Raw genomic sequence first — 21,199 nt, forward strand, 5'->3', positions numbered from 1 at the left:
GAGAGGCAATGAACACAAGTTACTATCAGAGAAATGTTGACTCTATCTCAGAATAATTTTCATATAATGAGTTTAGGATTGAGTAAATACACAAATGGGAAAGCTAAATGAAGAAAACACTTCCATGAATTTTTTTAAAATAAGTGTTAGCTGTGTTGTGTGTCCATCGGTTGGGGAAGAATGGGAATCATAAAACAGCCTGGGTTGGAAGGGGCTTCAAAAGAATACCTGATCTGACCTTTTGCAAAAAAGGAAAACTAGATGAACCAAACAGAAATCATATACGTTTGTAAATTATTTCAGGAATTAGCCTCTCATTTTTAGGTGAGGGTGTCTTGGTTTGAAAGACAGCTGTCTGCTAAGGAAGGCAGAAGCCTCCCTTGGAATGGCAGATGCGACCCCTCTTCCCTCTGAGTTATCATAATTTTGAAATCAAGGGGCTCTTAGGCAAAGATATGGGAAACAGGAATAACACTTCTTTACTATTATATATCTATATGTGCATAACCAGTCAAACAAAACAGCAATAACCATGGCAGTGACAGCAAACAATCACAAACCCAGCCCCAGCCTTCTCGGCTGTCGGGCCCTTTCCCCTCGGGTGCAGTTCCGCTCGCAGCCGGCAGGGGCGCTGGCGGCTCCCGGTGAGCAGGGCAGGTGCGATGGTTCCCCCGCGGCTGCAGGGGGCGCTCCGGAGCGAGCTTGGGGAGCACGCGGCACCGGTGCCCTGGGATCCCGGGAAGGGATGGAACAAAGGCTTCACAAACCCCTGGGCAGCCGATCCCGGTGTCCGGCCGGACCCTCGGGAACAGCAGGCTGGAGCGGCAGGCTGGAACGGCAGGGACGAGCACAAATCCCGGATGGCAGACGAGGTGTATCCAAACGGAGAACCCCCCCGGGGGTCGGGCAGGCAGGTCAAGCACAGCTACAATGCAGTGGAGGCTCGAAGCAGCGGCGGGGCAGGGCGGCCACAGCCCGGCCTCCAGCGGGGCAGGGAAGGTGGGCTTGGGATCCCGGGGCTGCTCCGGCAGAAAGAAAAACAGCCGAAGAACAAGCAGCTTCCCTCTCTTTCCCAACGCTGAGACCGACTGACTACATACCCAGGTGAAACAAAAAGAGCAGCCAGGTCTTTTGTTCTTCTTAAGCACCTGACCATTTGTTCCCCTAGCACCAGTATGGGGGAAAATTCCTTTAACAGAAAAAAACTAGAAGAACTCCTAAAATCCCAACAGAGGGCATGTTGAAGTTCATTTCACTAGATACCATTTTACATGCTTGTTCTTGGGCTTGCCTCCAAAACTGAGCTGTTGATTGTATGAGCCACCCCTGCCAGAAGAAAAAAGCAAAAGGCAACCACTGTAGGTAGGTGATGAAAAGTCCAGAACTATCTGATAATTTATACATCTGCACACCTCCAAAGCTTTGAATTTAATTCCCAGATGTGTAGTACATGATCAGTACATGCATGATGCATTACTTGAAAGATTTGACAAAATGCTGCTAGAAATTCTGCAAGTTATAGCCAGCTGTTCTAGTTAATCTTACTTAAACTTTAGACTTCTATTTAAGGAAATTATACTCTCTGAAGAGTGAAGGAAGGTTTAGACATTGCTCTGTCTAATTTTTTTAAAGGAATTTTAAAAACCACAATAAGTTCTCCTTTGGATATTTTCCACTCTTTTTGTCTACAGATGTATAAAAACTCCTGTGTGTTGTACTGAGGCCATGAGACTGAATTCTGGGGACTGGAAAAGACATGCAAATCATCTCCTGCTAGACGATTTGAGGGAGAAAGAAAAAGTTTGGATTTTTTTAATTAGGTCATTTTTGTGCTGTCTGTATATAATTTTGCCCATCTGCCTTCTGTATGTCTCACAAAACATGCAAGTATACATTAATAAAAACCTAGAGCAGGTGTTATTCTTGTATAATATAGACAGACTGCAAACTGCATTTCATGAAGATGTTAACATAGTTTGATTGTACATTATGATCCCTTTCTGAGCTCAAAATTAGGAAATTAAAGCTGGAAAGAGCATTATAACAGGCCTTTTTATTGAAATACCATCAAACAAAGAATTTAGTCTGCTGAAATTGAGTTAATAGTTTAAAATTCATCACTTCTGTGTTTTCTCTTTCTTTGTTTTTTGTTTTGGTTTGTTTTTAATGCTTGGGTAATTGGATATGGTTTTCAAAGTGCAAGAAATTAGGGTTTTTTTCATAATTCGTATCTGTATATTTTTCAATTGATCCAGTTGGAGACCTTCACAGCTGACTAGTCATGTTTAAAATTTAAAATGAAGGTACTAATGTGAATAAATGTATTAAAATTGGTTCTGCAGAAGAATAGAAGTACTGCAATAAGCAGGTCTAGAGTCAATAAATAGTTGAGAATTTTTAAAGCTGAGAAAATCCCATAGGATGAATGGAAAAATAAATGACTCCTATTAATTGACAAAACTATGGAAAGCCATATCATTTTTTGTAGAGAATTCCCACCTTTCTGAATGAGAGAAAATCAGCATCCAAATTATTTCATTTTTGTCTCATAATAAAAGTTCAGTGCAGTAAAATTATTTTAAAGAATGCAATTACTTGAACAATATTTGTTTGAGATTTGTATTTCATCCTTTTGTGTTCCAGGGTGAACGTGGCTTTCCAGGTAGTAAAGGTGAAGAAGGTGAAGAGGTAAATTATTCTGTCTGTGTTATTTATTGGTTTAACAATATGATATATGGCCAGCCAAGTAGAGCTTTGTTCTGAGTGTCTACCTTAACCCTTTAATTAATAAAATTCTTAAATTTTTGCTATGTAAATGCTTAAGAACAAGAAGTTCTTTGTGTGTTTACTGAGTGCCATCAGGGCTTCTTTTAGATTTTTTTTCCCTAAGAAAAAGTTTTACGAGGAACCAACAGAACCTCTGCAGTGGCAGGAAACTGTTCAATAGCTTGTATTAAAATGGGAGCTGAACTGGTCTTGCAGAAGGCTGTCTTGGCTGATAGAATGCCAGCACTGGGTGGCATTAGATGATGCAACCCAATCTTCTTGTGTTACTTCTGACAGGTAAGTCTTCACAGGTCATCAAAGGCAAGTGAATCTGTGTTGAGGGAAAAGTAGGAGGAAGAGCCAGATACCAGCTTGTCTAATAGGACAAAAAAGTAACAGTGATGAGAGTTTATGGTTGCAAATTCAGTTGTCAACCATGTTCAAGCCTGTTTACTGGTTTCTCACTATTTTTGGCTGGTTTGGATCAGGCAACCTGAAAGAAGCCTTTTCTTGAAACGCAGGTAGTGTCTCTGTGCTTCAGCCCACTGTCTAAAAAGGGTGCAGAAAAGAATTTCTGCTGAATTTATGTATCATAAAGATGAAGAATGACAGAAGCTGCTATTCTGGCAATATTCAGACTGATGAAAATAGTAAGTAGGGGGTATCTTCTGAATTTAAAAAAGTGTAATACATTTGTGAGTTAGGCTGCTGTCTTGGGGTGACCTTATGATGTGTATCCCATATCTCTGCTTTGGACATGGATATATTCACTCACCCACCATACCTCTTCAAAAGTGTCAGACAGCTTTCCAGAGTTCGTATTTTAAAGAAAGAATGCTATGCATTAACAGAATTGAAGCAGATTTAAAATTTTGAGGGTTTTTTAGGAGGAAGTATCCCAGTAGCCAAGAAGGAAGGAGTATCAGAAATAAAAACCAGCATCCATAGCAACTAACATTTATAATGTGAGGATTCAGCCTCTAAGAAAACCACTTGTTAAGCTTGAGTGTCTCTAACTCCACTGACAGATCTTATTTCCTCTGTAGTATCATTATTCATCAGTTCTGAAGGGCTTGTGGATTTTTTTCTTTTTTTTTCCCCTCCGCATTATTGCTCTGCAGCTGTGCTGTGCTCTCTTCGAGTTTTATGAATAAATCGTGTTTGAGCACAGGCACATGGTTCCAGCTGTTGCTGCCACTCTCTTTGCTTGATTCCCCTTATTTTAAAGCAGAGATAAAATGACCCAACCACTGGTAGTCACATTTTTCTTATGTGGAAGCTAAACCAGCATGCTTAGACTGTTTTTTTTCTTTTTTGTCTCATAAATTCAGGTGATCATTAAAAGGTCCCATTTAAAAATACTTCCAGTGTAACTAATAATGCTGCGTTCAACTGCCCTTCAAATTAAAGGAAATATAAGACTGGAAGGATCTTTACTTACCAGTGATCATGCCAAAATAATTTGGGCTAGTCTCATCAGAAGCATCAGATGTTTGTGTGGGAAGTGTGTGTTTTAAAGTTATGGGAAGTAGGTCTTCAGCAGTTGTTCAGTTCAGCTTTAATTCAAACAATTGCTTAAGGATAACAATTCAGAGTTTCAGCTACTAAACTCCAGTATAAAAAAATTATCAACACATTTGCATTTTAACATAGCAGCACAAAATGAAATAATTATATTAATTTGTGTGTAACAAACAAGATTACAAAGACTGAAATGGAAAATTTTCCTATTATCAAACGTTCTGGCTCATATTGCATTTTAAGGAACAAAATTTTTTGCACACTCTATTTTGCATATCACCTAGGGTGAGACACAGCTACCTCAATGTGGGACATTTGCCATTCCAAAGTCCCCACAGAAGTACATGAAAATGAACCATCCTGTACTTTTGGTTCAGTGACCCTATCATTCTGTAGGATTGAATCCTTGAAACCAACTCAGCCTTGTCCCTCTAGTTTCATCAAATGACAATAGTTGTTTATTGTATTAGGTTCTGCTTTGGCAGAGCAAGCCTTGGGGACATCAGAGAGGGAGAGATTACTGAGGTGACAGTACGTCATCATTTGTATATTACTGTTATGGGAAGCATCTATAATGTAAATTATTGAGGGAGATTCTTTTTGGCTGTTTAAGAGTTTCTCAAGACAAACTTGGTTCTTCTTGAGGAATCCAAAAGTCTTGATCTGCTTTCCTGTGGTTTTGGTCAATGTTGAACTTGATTCTCTCTTACAGAAGCCAGTAGTGGTATGGGAAGTACAGACTGTGTGTGCAGGTGTTATGCTGCAAGCTTTCCCTCCAAGGGAAATATGCTCTCACTGTGAATTTCTTTTAATTCTTCTTTGTATTCTGTTTTCTTTGTGTTACATAGATAATGACACTCTTACATGATAGTCTTATAACTGCAACAAAAACATTGGTTTACCCTTTTATAGCGTGACTGGAAAAGTATATGCTGAGAGACGTTTTAATTGGTTTGCTGCCAAGAAGGCAGACTATATCATGGGGATCTTTCTTCTTCTAATAATGCTTAGAATTTTAATTTTACAGTATGGGGTAGAAAATATGACTATTACATTTCATGATGATAGGAAGCCAGAAGGTACTGATAATAACTAGAAGAAAGCTTTAAAATCCAGAATGTTCTTGATAAATCAGAGATGTAGCCTGAAAAAAACCAAATGGGATCAAACATAGAAAGAATGAGTGCAAAGAACTACTTGCAGGGGAGAATAAATATGAGCTGCAATAAACCCAAATCAAGTAGTACCTACACAGAAATTAAAATCTGAGGATTATTTAGATCACAAACAGAATACAGGTAAATAAAATTGCAACTGAAAGACTTATACTAAGGTACTCCAAAGGGAACTATTGTCTGCAACACTGATTAAAAAGCCCTATTAAAAAGTACTATTTGGTACTGATATGGCTTCAATTTTACAGATTTTGAAAGGTGAGCACTGAGAATGACTGGTGCTAAGGAATAGAGAACCCTTGAGGAAGGACAGCATGATTGACTCTTAGTGTAGAGTCAGCTGAAAAAAATATGTGAACAGCCTTCAAATACATAACATTGCTGCAAGGAGGAATGGTGTGTTTGCGTGTCTGTAGTGCATGCAGAGCAGTGGGATGGAAGTGCAGCAAGGAAGATGTGTAGCCATTAGGAAAGGGGTTTTAATTTTGACACTTGTTTATTACAGAAGTAATTTCCTCTTCCAGTGGCCTGCACTTTTTATCCTGGTAACACAAAAGGGAATAAACTAAAGACTTGCTTCATGAAAACATGGGAGATGAGATTATCTTAAATGTCTTTGCCATTTTCTGTTAATGGCATCAAAATTACGCAAGGTATCACTTACACTTATTTCTAATTGGATGAGCACAGGGAATACCAAGACAGCTTCTTTTTTAACATATATACTTGCTTGTTTTTAATGTCCAGTAAATAGTTTTCTGTGATAGGACTGTAAAGCTCTGGAACAAGTTGCCCAAAGTGGTTTTGCAGCACCAACTTTTTCTTGAGGTGTTCAAGAGGAGCCCTGAACAACCTGGCCTGATCAACAGGTTTGGGTCTGGATTTCAACCTCTATAGGCTTCAAGATCTCAGACCTATCTTGAAACCAGCAGAGGTTGAAATCTAATTTATTCTTACTTATTTTCATACTAGAAGTATGTGCATCATTTCGGAGTTGGAACAGGCCCAATGCCTGTTAGCTGATCATAGAATCATGGAATTAACTAGGTTGGAAAAGTCCTTTGACATCATCAACTCCAACCTATGACCTAACACTAGCTTATCAACTAGACCATAGAAGTAAGTACCACATCCAGTCTTTTTTTAAGTACTTCCAGGGACAGTGGCTCCACCACCTCCCTGGACAGTCCATTCCAATGCCCAGTCGCTTCTTCTGAGAAGAACTTGTGTCTAATGTCCAGCTTAAATACCCAAATTAAACAAATAACCTTTAAGATGTCTTTTTCCTTTGTTAAACCTGTAATTAATTCTTTCCTCCTTGTTACTGCTTCCTTTGGTCACTCCAGTTAGTACTCTTCAACCAGGTCCCCCATTTTTTCTGTCATCTTGTCTACCATTTTGGCTAGAATATGTATTTTCTTTAGTACACTTTACAAATATGATTCTTTTTGTAAATGAGCTTGAACACTGAGAATTCAATTTTCTGGGACACAGGGAACATGAACACCATATAGGTTTCATTAACATTTCGCAGTATGTGTGGAACAAATCTAAATTTTATTTGAAATAGGGTGAAAGAAAAGCCAACACATTTACATGTTAATTATAGCTGATCAAACATGACTTGTTTGTCACTAATAGATAACAGTCATTTCATGAAGCTGGGAATCCTAAATTCCTTGCCTTGCTTAGCTGTTTCAAAATGCTGGTATAAAATCCCCGTTTGTGTTTTAAGTCAGAGAGGCAAGGTGTGCTGTTACATTATGAAATCACAGGACTAGTTGATATCTCAGAAGACTCAGGATTTGTGACAGTAGGAGGACTGCTGTGCTGGACAGGGACTCTTCAATTGCAGTTTGGCTGGACTGGCTGCTTTCCTTCATAAAGCATATTCCCTTTCATCTCACACTTGAAATAGAGGATTTTGAAACTGGATGTCATTGGACCTGAACTATGTAGCAGTTTATGTGCTGTGATATGCACTTGTAAACATTTGATTGTTGGTAAAGTTATTATTTTACTATAATTCTGTGATTAATACTTCTCCGTAAAATGATATTAGTTTAAAAGTTACATGTATTTGAATAAGGGAAACTTTGAGAATAAAACCACAATGATAGTCATTTATTATTTCCAGAGTTTCATCCTTTTTACTTTACATATTGCATGTTTTAATTGTGCTTTTGCCTGTGTATAAATTTGAGAAGAGAGGAGGAGTCTGGGGTTTGTCCAGCCTAAATGTAGAAAAAAATTTCATCTGCTTAATTTTCTTCTAAACGCAGGATGTTCTTTGTATATATTTACTATTTTCTGAAGTACAATTTGAATTATCCCAGGAAACAGGGCTTCATCTATTTCCTTTAGAAGACAATTCCTAATAGATCTTAGTGTCAAGAAGATTTCCTGGAGGTTTAACATTTTCTGTTTCATCCTATCACACCTAATAAAATACTCCTCTGTCTATCTTCTGTCCATTCAGAATACACAAGGCTATAAATTTCCAGGGTGTCTCCAGGTATGGTCTTTTGTTTCACTCTTCAATATGCTTGTCTTAAATAAGCATAAGTAAATGAAGAAAGAATCACCTTTCCAAGTCTAACATGCTGGTTTGAAGTTAGTCATTATTTACTGGTTCTAATGTTTTAATATCTGTATCATAAAATTCAGTAGTAAAACCAGACACTCAAGTACTGGGGAAGCTTCCAATTTACTTGAAAAATAGAAGCTATTGCGCATAAATAGAAGACAGTCACGAACCTCAAAGGTCTATAATTAAAAATACTAGAAAACTACAATTAAGAGAAGCAGTAGGTAACCCCGTGTACTAGTAGAGTGCTTTTATTTATGAGCTGTAGATTCTGCTAGAAATGCTTCAGTCTGAGCAAAAGATTAGAATAGAAATTCCATAAATTGCAAATCTTGGTGTAACCATGGACACAACCTGTTGGTCTTAATGTTTTTGGCCGTAATGGAAGAATGTGCGATTTGCATGATAGACTTAGGGTCCTATTCCCTAGTTTGTTCAGATGTGGGTGGAGTCAGTGCCACTGTGCTGAAAATTTGGCTCTTACCTGTGCTAACCATCAATGCAGATACTTCATGGGGACAGGGAGAAGAATTTTTGAAATCCTTGAAATCCTATTTCATGCAGGCAAGACTGAGTGCTTTACCAGCTGGATATAAATGTGAATAGAGGTTTTTCATACTTGTCTCCTAATGCTATATAGGGAGGTATACGAGTTTTCTCTTCTTCTTGTAATGATTTAGTTACCTCTTTGCACCTTCTTTTGGGTAGCATTTTAGATCTTTTTTTCATGAAGTCGTACAAGGTTAAATGTTACAAGTTTTTATTTGAGATTTCTTTTTGTTACCAAGTGGATCACCTATAATCAGAGATAGTCTGGGAAAAAAGGAAAAGCTTAGAAATTCTACAGGAAGTCTCCCCCTGAAATAAATGCAGTCACGTTGGCATCTTAGTAAGCTAAACTTTACCAGGGCTTATCAAGTAGTTCTGTGGTATTTGGCTTGATCTGGCCATCTTCCTACTGCTTAATGCTCTTGCCCTTTGAAACAGGCTTAATCAATAGTGTCTGTTGAGAATAGTCCCTAGCCTATGTTAACTTTTGAAGTGTGCCTGGGAATTATATGAGGAAATGCTAATTGGACTCATTGAAATGTCTGCAAAAAACCTTCACAGCTGGGGTCTATCAATTAAATTATATAGATGACCGTGTTCCAGGTCCTATCACTGTTTAATTTACTTACACATACCCATTTGGTTAGATTAAAGGTTCATCAGGCTCAGCATCCTGCTTATAATGATAGCCAGAAGTGGTGCCCTGGAGAAAAGCATAAGGACAAAGTAACCAAGTATAGTACTCTTCCAGCCTTCAATTATTTGAGACTGCATCTCAGCAGATGTATTTTCAGTGAATTTAAAAGTCTTCAATGGACTTTTCTCCCACTAGAATGTACAGTTTTCTCCTGGATTCATGTAAACTTTGAGCATCTGCAATATCCTGTGGTGAGGAATTACACCATTTATCTTTGTGTTTGAAGAAATTCTTCCTTTCATTTATTTGGAACCTTCTTCCTCTTAATTTGATTTGGTGTCCCCTACTTCCTTCAGAAGGTTCCTGTTCTCCTTTTCAGTATCAATCGAGAATCAATAAGCTTCCTGAGCTGTCTCTTTCAAATTGAAGAATACCAGCTTACTTAGTATATCCTGCTATGAAAAATGTTCTGTATTGGATCATCCTTACTAGTTGGTTCTGCGTATTACTGAGTTGTGTTCCAGTGTTTAAAGATGGAAGAGACAAGAACTTCAGTCTATGTAATATCACAGAGAAATTCTTTGGTTTATTCTCTGTGCCTTCTTGTCTCCCCACAGAGACTGTTCTATCCTCTCTTTAGCTTTGAATGTGGCCTCAAGATCTTATCCTTGATCCTTTTGAACTGGCTGTTACCAGTCATTGCATTTAGGAAGTTGTGTTTGTTTTCACGGGTGCTAAGGGTATATAGGGGATATAAGGATTTTACAATCTTCATCATTTGGTGTATATCTACACTGAACTTCATTTGTCCTTTCACCATGTCATTTCATCTTATAATGCCTGTAGTGAGTTTGTCACAGTCCATCTGCATCTGTTTTATCCTTTTTAATTTGGTATCTTCACCAGATCGTTGTGTACTTCAAAATGGTTTTCTTCGAGGTTTGAGTATAAACACTCCAAGTCCTGCTGAGAATAAGATTAATGGAAAACAGATTTTGCAATACATGAATGCTGGTGTGGACTCTCAACCTCTTTCTGCCTTGGATTATAAAAGTAATATTTGAGAGGTGTGGAGGCCTTTTGGCATTAGAAAGGTATCCTTATCTTAAGCTCTGAAAATGGGCATTTGCACATATTGAGTACAATTGTCCAAATACTTCTTGAGCCTGACAGAGTTCAGAACTCTGATGATCTTTGTAGGTCCTTTCCAACTCAAAATATTTTGTGATTCTGTAATTTACTTTGGTCCACAAATCTCTCCAAAGTCCAATTGCTCCCACAATGTAGAAAGCTTCTTGTATGGTAGGCTGTAGAGGTTTGGTCCAAAATATTCACCACTTACTCATTTACCTTCTGTGAGGTAAGAACTAGGAGAAAGCAAAGCAGGCACAAAACTCAAAAGAATATAAAGAAGTTTATTAACAGACCTAAAAGAAGAAAAAAAAATCAGACCACACCTTCAGAACACTTCTCCTCCCCCCACCTTTCTCCCTTCTCCCACTGACAATGTAAAAAGACAACCCTTGAGATTTTCAATCTGTTTACCACTTCCATAATAACCTTGTTCAGTTCATTTAGGAAGAGGAGAGGAGTCTCTCTTGCTCATGCTATGGAGACATCTCCACAAGAAATTCTCTCATGGCTTCAATATCACAACGAGACAGCCGCATGTGAGACTCGCATGTGAGTCCCTTCCCCCGACTTACAGCTTTTCCCACAACTGCTTTCGATGGTCCACTCTTGAGCTACTGGGGTACCATTTTAAGGTTGAGCTGTTCAAAAACAAAGGTTCTCTTCACCCATCTCTGGGAGTGTCTTCATCTCTAGGAGTAGAGGCCCTCTCCCTTCCCTGGGAGCAAAGGGGTCCTCATCATCTTCATCTCTAAGACTATCTCTGGGAGCATCTGTAGGAACAGAGGTCTTCTCCTTCCAATTTGAAGCAAGAGTCCTCATCACTTCCATCTCTCCCTGTTCAAACTTCTCATCAAATTACAGCTGCTTCAGCATTTGGTTGTTTCAGCACAGGTAGTTTTGCTCACAAGTGCAGTTTGAACGCTCCACCCCCCCATGCTTCCATGAAATTACAACGGGTACTCTGATGTATCATAGTCCATCACCACCATAGCTTTACAACAGAATTTCAGCTTCTAAGCATCTCCTCTTCCTCCTCCCTCAGGATTTCAGCTCTTCTTTCTTTACCTAATGTCTGCAGGCTTCATCTGTTCTGGAGGAAACTTACAGCACTAAAAGGGTTAATCTCACCCAGGCCTTGCAGCTGAAGTTTGCTTATCCATGTTGGTCACATGATCTTTGCCAGGCAGCTTCAGCTCAATCTTTGGCCACACTGGAGAGGGGGGGCGGGAACTGGGCCGCGCCGTCTGCACATAGCAGGGATGTGGGGGGTTGCGGGTGGAACAGGGCCACATGGCTCCAGGATGGCTGTGTCCCGGCCTGGCCCTGGCCCGGCCCAGTTACCTGTCCCAAGGCTGGAAGCAAGAGAGAACTTTCCCAGGGTTTGTCCATTCTTAAATGTGGACCACAGAGGCGTGTCAAACTTTTTTAAGTGGCTTAAAAAATTGTCAATATTCAAACTAGCTAGTTAATAGGTTCTGTTAGGTCATAAAGGAAGCTGTAAGCACCTCTTTGCAGGAAAATCACTTCCGAAGTTATGCTAACCCCTGACATAGGCCCAGATGTGGAGCTCTGGAAAAGAAAGTACATGTGGTGCTCTGCAGAAACACCCATGCCTGTTCTGATGAGCTATTTGGGGTATCAGAAGCACTGCAGCTTCCTTAGGGGGCACTGCGTTGAGATGTGAGGTTTAATAGTGTGAGCAGAGTGCCAAGTCTTTTACATGTACTCCTTCCAGTAACGGTGGCTTCCATGCCACTTTGGAGATTTCTGTGAAGGCACATCCAGAAATGGATGACTGGATGTCATTACAGCTATAGATGCCTAGAGAAAACACTTGCTAGTTTAGAAACAAGGCTGTAAGCCTTTTGACTGGTAGCTAATAAATGGCAATTAATTTAAAATTAATGTAACAATTTTTATCTGTAACAAATGATGCACATTTAGCAACTGAGACCTGTTGTAGAGGATTACACTTTACGAAAAAGACTATACTGACAGGTATTTAAGGAGAAGGAGCAATAGGATAATCTAATAAACAGTATTGATGCTGCAATATTTAGAAATAACATTTGGCATAAATTGCATACATGCTTATGGAGCCTTGTTGTTCCTATAGTTTAGTCTCATACTTTGATACTTCTTTAAAAATTCTATTCATAAAATAGGCATGAAGGCGAGGATGTAAATTTATAGATGAAATCACAAAATCATGGAATGGTTTGATTTGGAAGGGACCTTAAAGCTCATTTAGTTCCAATCCTCCTGCCATGGGACACCTTCTACTAGACCAGGTTTCTCAAAGCCACATTCAAACTGGCCTCGAACACTTGCAGGGATTGGGCACCCACAACTTCTCTGGGCAGTTCGAGTCCTTCACTACCCTGGTAGCAAACAATTTCTTTCTTTTATATTATCTAAGTCTATCCTCTTTTTCTTAAACAAGTTTAAGTCAATGGGCTTTTTATAAGGGCTTTTGCAATTTTGAGTGAGAGTTGTTTACAGTGAGGAAAACTATTAGAATTCATGAACAATTTGATGAAAGAAGAAACAAAAAAATGGTTACACACATTGGTCATTGTAGAAGAGGAGATGACAGAACTGTGTTCATGAATATACTAGAACTAGCACTCAGTGTGTGCATGTGAGCAGGGGAATCTTTCTACAACCCACAAACACAGATGTGGATGTTACTACTGGAAAGTCAGCAATAGACATCTTTAAGTATATTTGAGTCTCCAAAGCACTTTTTTTTTCTCCACTTAGCAGTAGTTGATGTTTATTAATGTAATACTGTCAATTATAAAAATGCTCTTCCTTCCAATCTCCTCCCTTCCAGTTGCTTCCTATTCCCAGTGTCCCTGCGCACTGCTGTTGCAACTGTTTGTGTGATTCCTAGTAAAATAAACAAGTCAGGGAACTGTTTAGACCAAAAATGCCTCTGTTTACTGCGTTTATAACCCTGCAGATTCTGTTTCTTCAGACTGGTATGTGGCTATTCTTCAGCAACCAATGTATTTCAGAAGAATAGGCATCTTTTAGTGACTAAAAGGTGCTGCAGATCCATACAGATGACTTTTTGGGTTGGAAAAGAACAGTATGATTACTTTTGGATGAAGCTACACTGAAAGATAAACTTTGGGAACAAGCCTAGGGTGCTGCAATTGCTAATGGCTAATGAATTCATGAAACCAGACTAAAGCTACTTCAGTGTAGGTTTGGAATAACTCCAACAAAATACAGTGTTAACGTCTAGTATTCTGTGCCATTTTCTCCATAAATCATTTCTTTTGTGCCACAGTCTATCTCATATGAGCATAAGTAAAAAATACTTTGAAGAAGACCTGATATGACATAACATGACATGGAAGTCAAGGGTATTAAGGCTGTTACAAAGGATCTGCACAAAAGTTCAAGAATGGTAAATTGTACAGAAGGCTGTGCTAATTTAGCTAACCCAATCAGCAGCTTTATGATGCTACTTTATACAGTATGCTCATTCATCATCTTTGTGTATTGTTAAATTTTAGTTTAAGAAGCCAAAGAAGCTGACCTAGAAGAGCAACTAATTTGCAACAGCTGCTGGTAGTTTCTGTGACAGCAGATGAAAAGTAGGTGACTGAGTTGTCTTAGATGTCTGCAGGGAGCATATCACTGATCTTGGTATAGTAAGGCCAGTACATATTGTGCACAAAGAAAAAGGCTTTATCCATGTGCCCTTTTCAGTTTTACGTACTTATTGAAGGCTAGCAGTAAGTTAAACTCCTTCTGTTGTTGGTAGCTGGACAGTAAATACAGTTCAGATTTCCTAGGATGACCTTTGTAAAGAAAATTGTTCCCATTCAGTAGGCTGCAGAATATTGTCCCACCTATTTGTTCTAGACCCATTGATTTTTTGCACCTTGCTGCACAGTGGTTCAGCTAGAAGAGAAATATAAATATTTCTATAGATGGTACCCATAAAACCAATGTGGGCTGTTTGTATGGACAGTTGCCAGGAAAGTGGGAGCTGTTGATTTTGATCCTCTCAAAAGGAGGGAAAACGTCCTGCCTTAAATCTCTGTTTACTAAGGTTTGTGCAAAAGGCAGAAATTTCCTACTTTTCTAATTATATTTTGAACTGACCTTAGTGAAGTCTGACTCAGCAGGGTGTGTTTATTTTTAACACAGATCAACTCTCCACCTCAAATAAATATCCATCAGGGGTTGAATATACCATGTCTTTAAACTGTACCAGGGTTTGTGTGAGCTTTATTGAAACACCAGTTTCCTGCTCTAAAGCATGCATTTCTATGACCTCAATAAACTACTCATTGTTGTCTAAGAAAATATAGATAACTGATACTGCTGTCTGTGTGGGCCTGATGAACATGGTTAGTAGTCACAGCTACAGAATAGGCTATTATTCTGGCTGTCATGTGACAGAAATAAAGCTAGAGGTGCAGCCTTTGGCAGAAGAGGTGTAGCAGTCCATCAGCTTGTGCAAACACTTGACGCAGCTTTAACCATCTGCAGAACATCTTTTAGAGTATAAATAACAATAGCAATACCCTGCCAAAACCATGAAAGCATGTGTGTCTGAAAAATACTATGTTCTGTGAAAGCAGTACTATTTGTCAACTGCTGTCAAGAACAGATTGGCTTTCGGTTGCTTTAGGAGACAAGCCCTGAAAAGAAACTAGTTTATTCCTCCTACGGAAAAATCTTCATTCAACACTAACACTAACCCGGTATAAACAGAAACCTCCCCACTAAAAGGCAGATAGAATTTTAAACAATTGTAGCTGAAAGTCAAATCTATTTCTAGTATTTACTTAAGAAATGGAAAAATAATCTGCTCGTTAAATGAGACAGTTTTTTCTTTTGAGGTTTTAATCTATTGATAGATACACAAGATACTTAAGTTTAAAATTACTGAGGAGTTTGGTGAGGGGAAACTTAGAGCCAAATTCAGCTATTAGTTTTGTTCTTGAGTGATATAAGAACAAAACTCTGTAATAGCTCAGGTATTTGTGCAAATTGAGACATGTATTATGAGTCCCTTGTGTTAGGCAATGTATAAAGACAGAGTCAACCATTTATTTAATCCAAGGGTTATTATAATTAAAATGTAAGAATTAAGACAGACCAACCAGACCTGGCTGGCTAATTAAAAAAAAATTATATGAAAAATGATGCTACACCCATTGTGCAGTGTTCATAACTCTAAAGAGGAATTGGGTTGAAGGGAGTGATTATTGAATGGGGATGAATGGTATGACCTCATGTAAGCCTTCTAATGCCAAGCTGTGCACTGAGTTTTGCACTTAGATGTCCTGGTATTTAAGTGTGTGTGCATGAGAACCATCACAGGAGAAGATAAATGATGAACAGAGTTTTAGCCATGGCATTCCTAACAGGTAGGTGAGAGCAGGATGAAAGACTATTTGTGAAAAAAGCCTGGGTCAAAGTAGAAGCTGTGTAGAGGGATGAAAAATATTTTGTCTATGGTCTGGATGTGGTTGGTATCTGAGAGACACACTTCAAGATAATTCCAGTTCTTGCTCACCAATAGAACCAGTGTTTTTTACAGGGACAGAAAGAGGAAGCTTTCTCAAGTTAAAAATGTTGAAAGAAATATTTCAAACTATTCAAACATAGATTAGATATGAGGTACTGGAAAGTTAAGGCACGCTCTTGGCGAGGAGTCAGGTCTGGATATAACTGATGACTCATAGAAATGATTGTTGATTTTATATTTGCAGATGAGATTAGCCAGAGACACTGTAGAAGGAGAAGAAAACTGGACCATGAGTGTTCCCTGTATGGTCTCTGCATGGAAAGATGCATGTATGAGTTGTCTGACTGAATTCAGGACTCTTTATATTTTGGAAAGCCTTTTTGCTTTTGGATTATGAGGAAAGGTATAGCACAATAAATTATATGCAGTACACCAATTTTTAAACTGGAATGGTATTCCGCGTGTAGAATTTATTGTAGAACTCAGCTATATGAAGTGAGTAAAGAATAGAATATCCAGTACTATTCAGAATGATGGGGTTTTTGAGTTTTTAAAATATATTCTGGGTCTTTCTAGGGAGTTATGTTAGAAAGCTGTTTACATCCACTAAAGCCTCTGCATGAAATACCAAGTAGCATTTGCAAATGAAGGTCACCATGAAAAAGTTTAGTGACTCTTCCTTACAAAAACATTGCACTTGACTGATGATACTTTCTGAAGAGAGTATTAATATATTCAAGTGAATGTTAGGAATACATATTATCTAGGAGACTGGAACTGCTTTTAGATAGCTCATGCGTTAGGTTGTACTGATTTTCTTATTTCTATGAATAAAACTTTATTCTTGGGTCAAGAATTTTTCTTTCAAGTTAGATCTGGGAGTTTATGATAAAATAATTACCATGAAGAGTGGAGTTTTGATTGTTGATTTTGTTAGTATTTTTCCCCTTGACATTGAAAGGCTTGAAAGAAAAGAAAAAGAAATTGAAATGGTACTGACAGCATGGGCCATGGCAGGATAGCATGCAAAGCAAAGTTTGCAAAACACAAAGTCTTCATTTCATGTGGCAGAAAGAAAAGCCAGTGTGAACCTCTTAAGCATGATTAGGACATTAATTATTTATGTTGGGACGTTTATTATTGAAAAACACACTGAATGTGAGATTTTGATTAGATTTGCATACATTGTAGCAAGCAAGAGTTAGCCAAAATCTCACTATTTTTTCTTCTTGTGCTGGCTAATATCTATTACCCAGAAGGATAAAGTTGGGTCTTTACATTTCTTTTACCCGAACAAGTCTCTTAGATGAAAAGGTGTTCTGTGTATCTTATTTTTTCCACTTACCACAGAACATCTTAATCCCTTTTAGTAATCATTTCATTAATGACCTTTAAGAGCTCTGATCAGCACTGTGGAATGTTAGACAATCTCTTAGATTTCCACAAGATAGGGTTACACTGAAGATAAGAACCAAGATGAGATTCTGTAAGGAACACATTAAGAGATCATAGGACTGTTCACTTGTGTTTTCAATAAATCATTGCTGGTAGCCTTGCTGTGGCATTTTCTAGATGTGAAATAATAGAATTGGATATTTCTTAAGGTTTAGTTCTCAATCATAGTTCTGTAGGCTATGTTATAAAAGTTTGCAACAAGACAGTGACTGAGGACACTTTATTGCCTGTCAGGGTGCCATGGAATTAATAAACTGTTTTAGAAATCAGTGTTTGTGGATGTTGCAATGGGAGAGTTGAACTTTCATGAAGAACGTATGAAAAAGGAATGTATGCCTAAGTTACTTGAATGAATGTGGATACAGTCCATCAATCTGAAGAGGTTGCTAGCTCTTCAGAGTAGGTTTATCAGTGTATTCCTGTTTTGTCTGAATTATTTGGTTTAATTTTTATTTTGCTGTTCTGTATCTCTGAACTCATACTATTCAATCACTGTGCTTGGCAGTAATGGCTCGTGGACAGAGCAAACTTCTGGGTAATATTGTTATTTTGTATATTATTGGCATTTGTATTAATGTTTGTCTGTATTTCAACACCTTCATGAAAAAAATATACTTTGTTTATTAAATGAGAGATTTTTGACTCCTTAAGACCTTCTGCAAACACTGTAATCTTTACTTAGCAAGGACATCATCCTAAGAAAAACTAAAACTATTTTGACATGTGAGTTTGACACATTTTTCAAGAGAGAGCAATCATAGCAGAACCCAGGAGCAGTTGGGAGGAAATGTTATCCTGGAAGAGTATTCAGGGTTATATCTGCCTCATCCACAGGAAGACAAGTCTGCTTAGAGCATTCTCAAGGAAAATCTACAGTTAAGGCAAAGTCATTCTAATTTTAGATCATTACCCAGATACTTTTTCTGCAGTAGTGCTGCAGGGGTTATTCTTGTTGTCTGTGCATTGGATTTCTCCATTTGGAGAGCACTACACCGAAACTTTTATTGGATTTGGGGTTTGAGTTGGGGTTTTTTGTGTTGGTTTTTTTTGTTGCAGTTATAATTGATCCAAATAATTTTTGGATCAATTGGATTCATGTTGCAAGATTTTTCTACAAAGAATAAAAATGGATGGCTGCCTCATTCCTGCTGACAGAATGAGGCAGTTTATCGGTGCTGCTTCGGAGCCTTTGTCTGGCCTAGATTCACATTGTTCTGTGCCTAAGGTTTTGCCTTTAGTTGAAGTGGTACTTTGCCTTTATACGGCCTCTCTGGTTAGAAATGCTTAGAGCTTGCTTAGGAATGTGACACGTGACACCCAGCAGTAATTAGGCATTGTGAATATTTACAGTATTATAAACATTCTGTGCAAAAAAGGCCAAGTAAAAAAAGCAGGAAGGAAAGATCTTTCTCCCGACACGGTATCCAGTAGGTTCAGGCAGCGTAACACTTGTTAAGGACTCTCTCATAAGACAACAATGGCATGGTTTGGAATTGGAATGTTTTTGGTCATTGTTTCTTGAGAAGTGTATCGACTGAGCTGTCTGATCTCTATAAAGCTTTGTGATCACCTGATGTATTGCCTTGTCTGAGTACCCTAAATATATGGGCTTGGGAAGACACAGGCTTCCAGGTGACCTGATCATCACTGTTGATTTTCATTTTCTAGTAATAGGAAGTATATTTCTGCAATGTATTATGCTGTCTCTTTCCTGCTTAGGAAATACTCTTATGTGCTACAGGGTTACAGCCTGTTTGGAAATGAACTTCTTGCGTCACTCTTATGTTTCCTTGCATAGTACCTCTCAGTCTGAACTGAGCCAAAATCATTAGTTTGCCTTGCTTTCCACTCCTTTTAAATGGTACAGTGTCTCAGCAGTCCTGAGGTGCTTCACCCTGTGTACTGCCACTTTCCTAAAGCATACCATCCCATATTCTGTGGAAGATTTACAGGTCAGGCAGTAAGAGTATTATTGTGGTGGAACTTTTCATAACCCCAGCTCTTCAGACATCTATCAGAAAATCAGAAGGAAACAAAGGTTGAGGTTTTTTAACCAAAGATGTAGATTTTTTTAATTCTTAACTTACTCAAGAAAAATCAATAAGCATTATTATCAGCTGAAATCAGTTTAAAAGAAGCTATGGAGAAGTGGTCACAAGAAAATAAAACTCATGTAGAGCATTCTGCTGAGACAGAGCTATGGCATAACAGCAAAAAGTATTAAAAAAAATAACAAGTCGTAACTCTCTTAAATATATGTACGTAAAATCATGGAGATTCAGAGGTTAAAATTTAGAAAGTATCTGCACTGACTTAGTGGTACTATATAGCTTGTGTACTTTGGAGAGTAGTTCAGGAAGTGTTGACAATGGCACTTTAAAATTCTTCCAAAAAATGATACAAAGAATTCCTGGTATCATTAATAGGGCAGTGTTGCAGAAAAATCTTTATCTTTTTAGGTCAATTTTGAGGTATAATATATTGTATTTCCACAGATATTTCTTTGCCATGAGGGAAATAGTGCGCAAGGAAAATGTGGCAATCTTAAAAGTGGACAACTGAGTTGGAAGCTGGTACTGTCATCTTGCAGAGGCTGTGGATGTACCCCTGGCTGTAATTAAGGAAGGTTATCACTGAATTCAGTGCATCCTCTATTACACACAGCAGACTGAATCCCTCCCAGCAGTTATTCTGGAGCAACCCCATCCTCTTGTTCCATTGGGGTAATGGAATGCAGAATTCACCCAAAGAAACACAAACAATTCAGTGTTATATTGGGTTAGTTTTAGTTAACTAATAAAAAAGACTTGAAGCTTTCGGAGTTTTGTCATATTGTTTTTGCAATAGTCTTTAATTGTCTCATCTGAATGTAGCATAAGCAGAGAGGAGCGTTTCATATGAAACAACATTAACACATTTTTCTCTTCTTTTGTTAATCTATAAGGTACATCACCACAAAGCCACAATGTCGATTATTAACAGCCTCCTCTACACTGCAGAGTGGCTTCAGCAATTCTGCAAATCGGCTAGATTTGAAGCTGTTAATTATGCAGTATAGTGTGCTTCATAAAGACAGAAATAGCATGACTTGGCTCAGTTTTTGTGAGAATAAATTGTTAAAATTGGACCTATGTTTGGTTTGAATTCTGGCTTCACAGAGAACACGGACATTCCGTACGACAGGCTTGGCAAGTGCAAATCGTGTAGTCCATTAAAAAATCAGAATATGTTCATAGTAAAGTTGCATACCTGGCAGAAAGCCAGGGACTCTGCAGAGGTCCAAGGTTCATTAACAAGGGGTGCTTTTTATCATTTTGTCAAAGAAACTGAGAAACATCTTAAATCCAAATATTGTGTAAATCATAAGGAATGGGGGGTTTCTTTCTTTCCCACGTTCACCAGCCGCACTTGTATGTGTCCAGAGCTGCCTGGCGGCATTTTGAAGTTACCGTCTGCCTGCTGTAGAAGAAAGGGCACGTTCACCAACACATCCTGTTCATCTCACATCAAGGCAAATGATAAGTGAGGGTGAGGGGACGGTCATCTTTTAGTTAGGCTCTCTGTTTAGCTTTCTATGTCCACGTAGATGTTGCATAACAAATTGTGACAAGATACTTTTACCTTAGGTTTCCACCTATATATCAAGGCATTTACCGGATACTACCACTTCTGAAGCAAATCTGTATATATGTGCACCATTTTTTCTTGAAGTGTGAAAGCAGATACACAAGCCATAGAAGAAAAAAACCAACTCCATAAATTGGGTTGACTTGTAAATCTAGAAATATATTCAGGAGATATTATGTCAAATATATGAATGTACCTTTATAACTGTTGCAAGATTGTAACGGTGTAATTGATACTAGTTGAAATATCCT

At 38.3% G+C, this 21,199-nt stretch overlaps 1 protein-coding gene across 7 annotated transcripts in view; it reads left to right on the forward strand.

Annotated features, from left to right (window-relative positions):
* Window positions 1–21,199, forward strand: part of COL19A1 (collagen type XIX alpha 1 chain) — a 187,409-nt gene that overhangs the window by 65,271 nt on the left and 100,939 nt on the right. For 6 of the 7 annotated variants that reach the window (XM_032104736.1, XM_032104741.1, XM_032104740.1 and 3 more), the window contains exon 11: window positions 2,644–2,688. The exons of the other annotated variant lie outside the window; for it this stretch is intronic. In XM_032104736.1, the coding sequence (XP_031960627.1) occupies window positions 2,644–2,688 (45 nt within the window). The remainder of the gene's footprint in view (window positions 1–2,643; window positions 2,689–21,199) is intronic. 7 annotated transcript variants of the gene reach the window in all.

The sequence above is a fragment of the Corvus moneduloides genome, chromosome 3 (assembly GCF_009650955.1).
Source record: "Corvus moneduloides isolate bCorMon1 chromosome 3, bCorMon1.pri, whole genome shotgun sequence".
Classification (NCBI taxonomy): domain Eukaryota; kingdom Metazoa; phylum Chordata; class Aves; order Passeriformes; family Corvidae; genus Corvus; species Corvus moneduloides.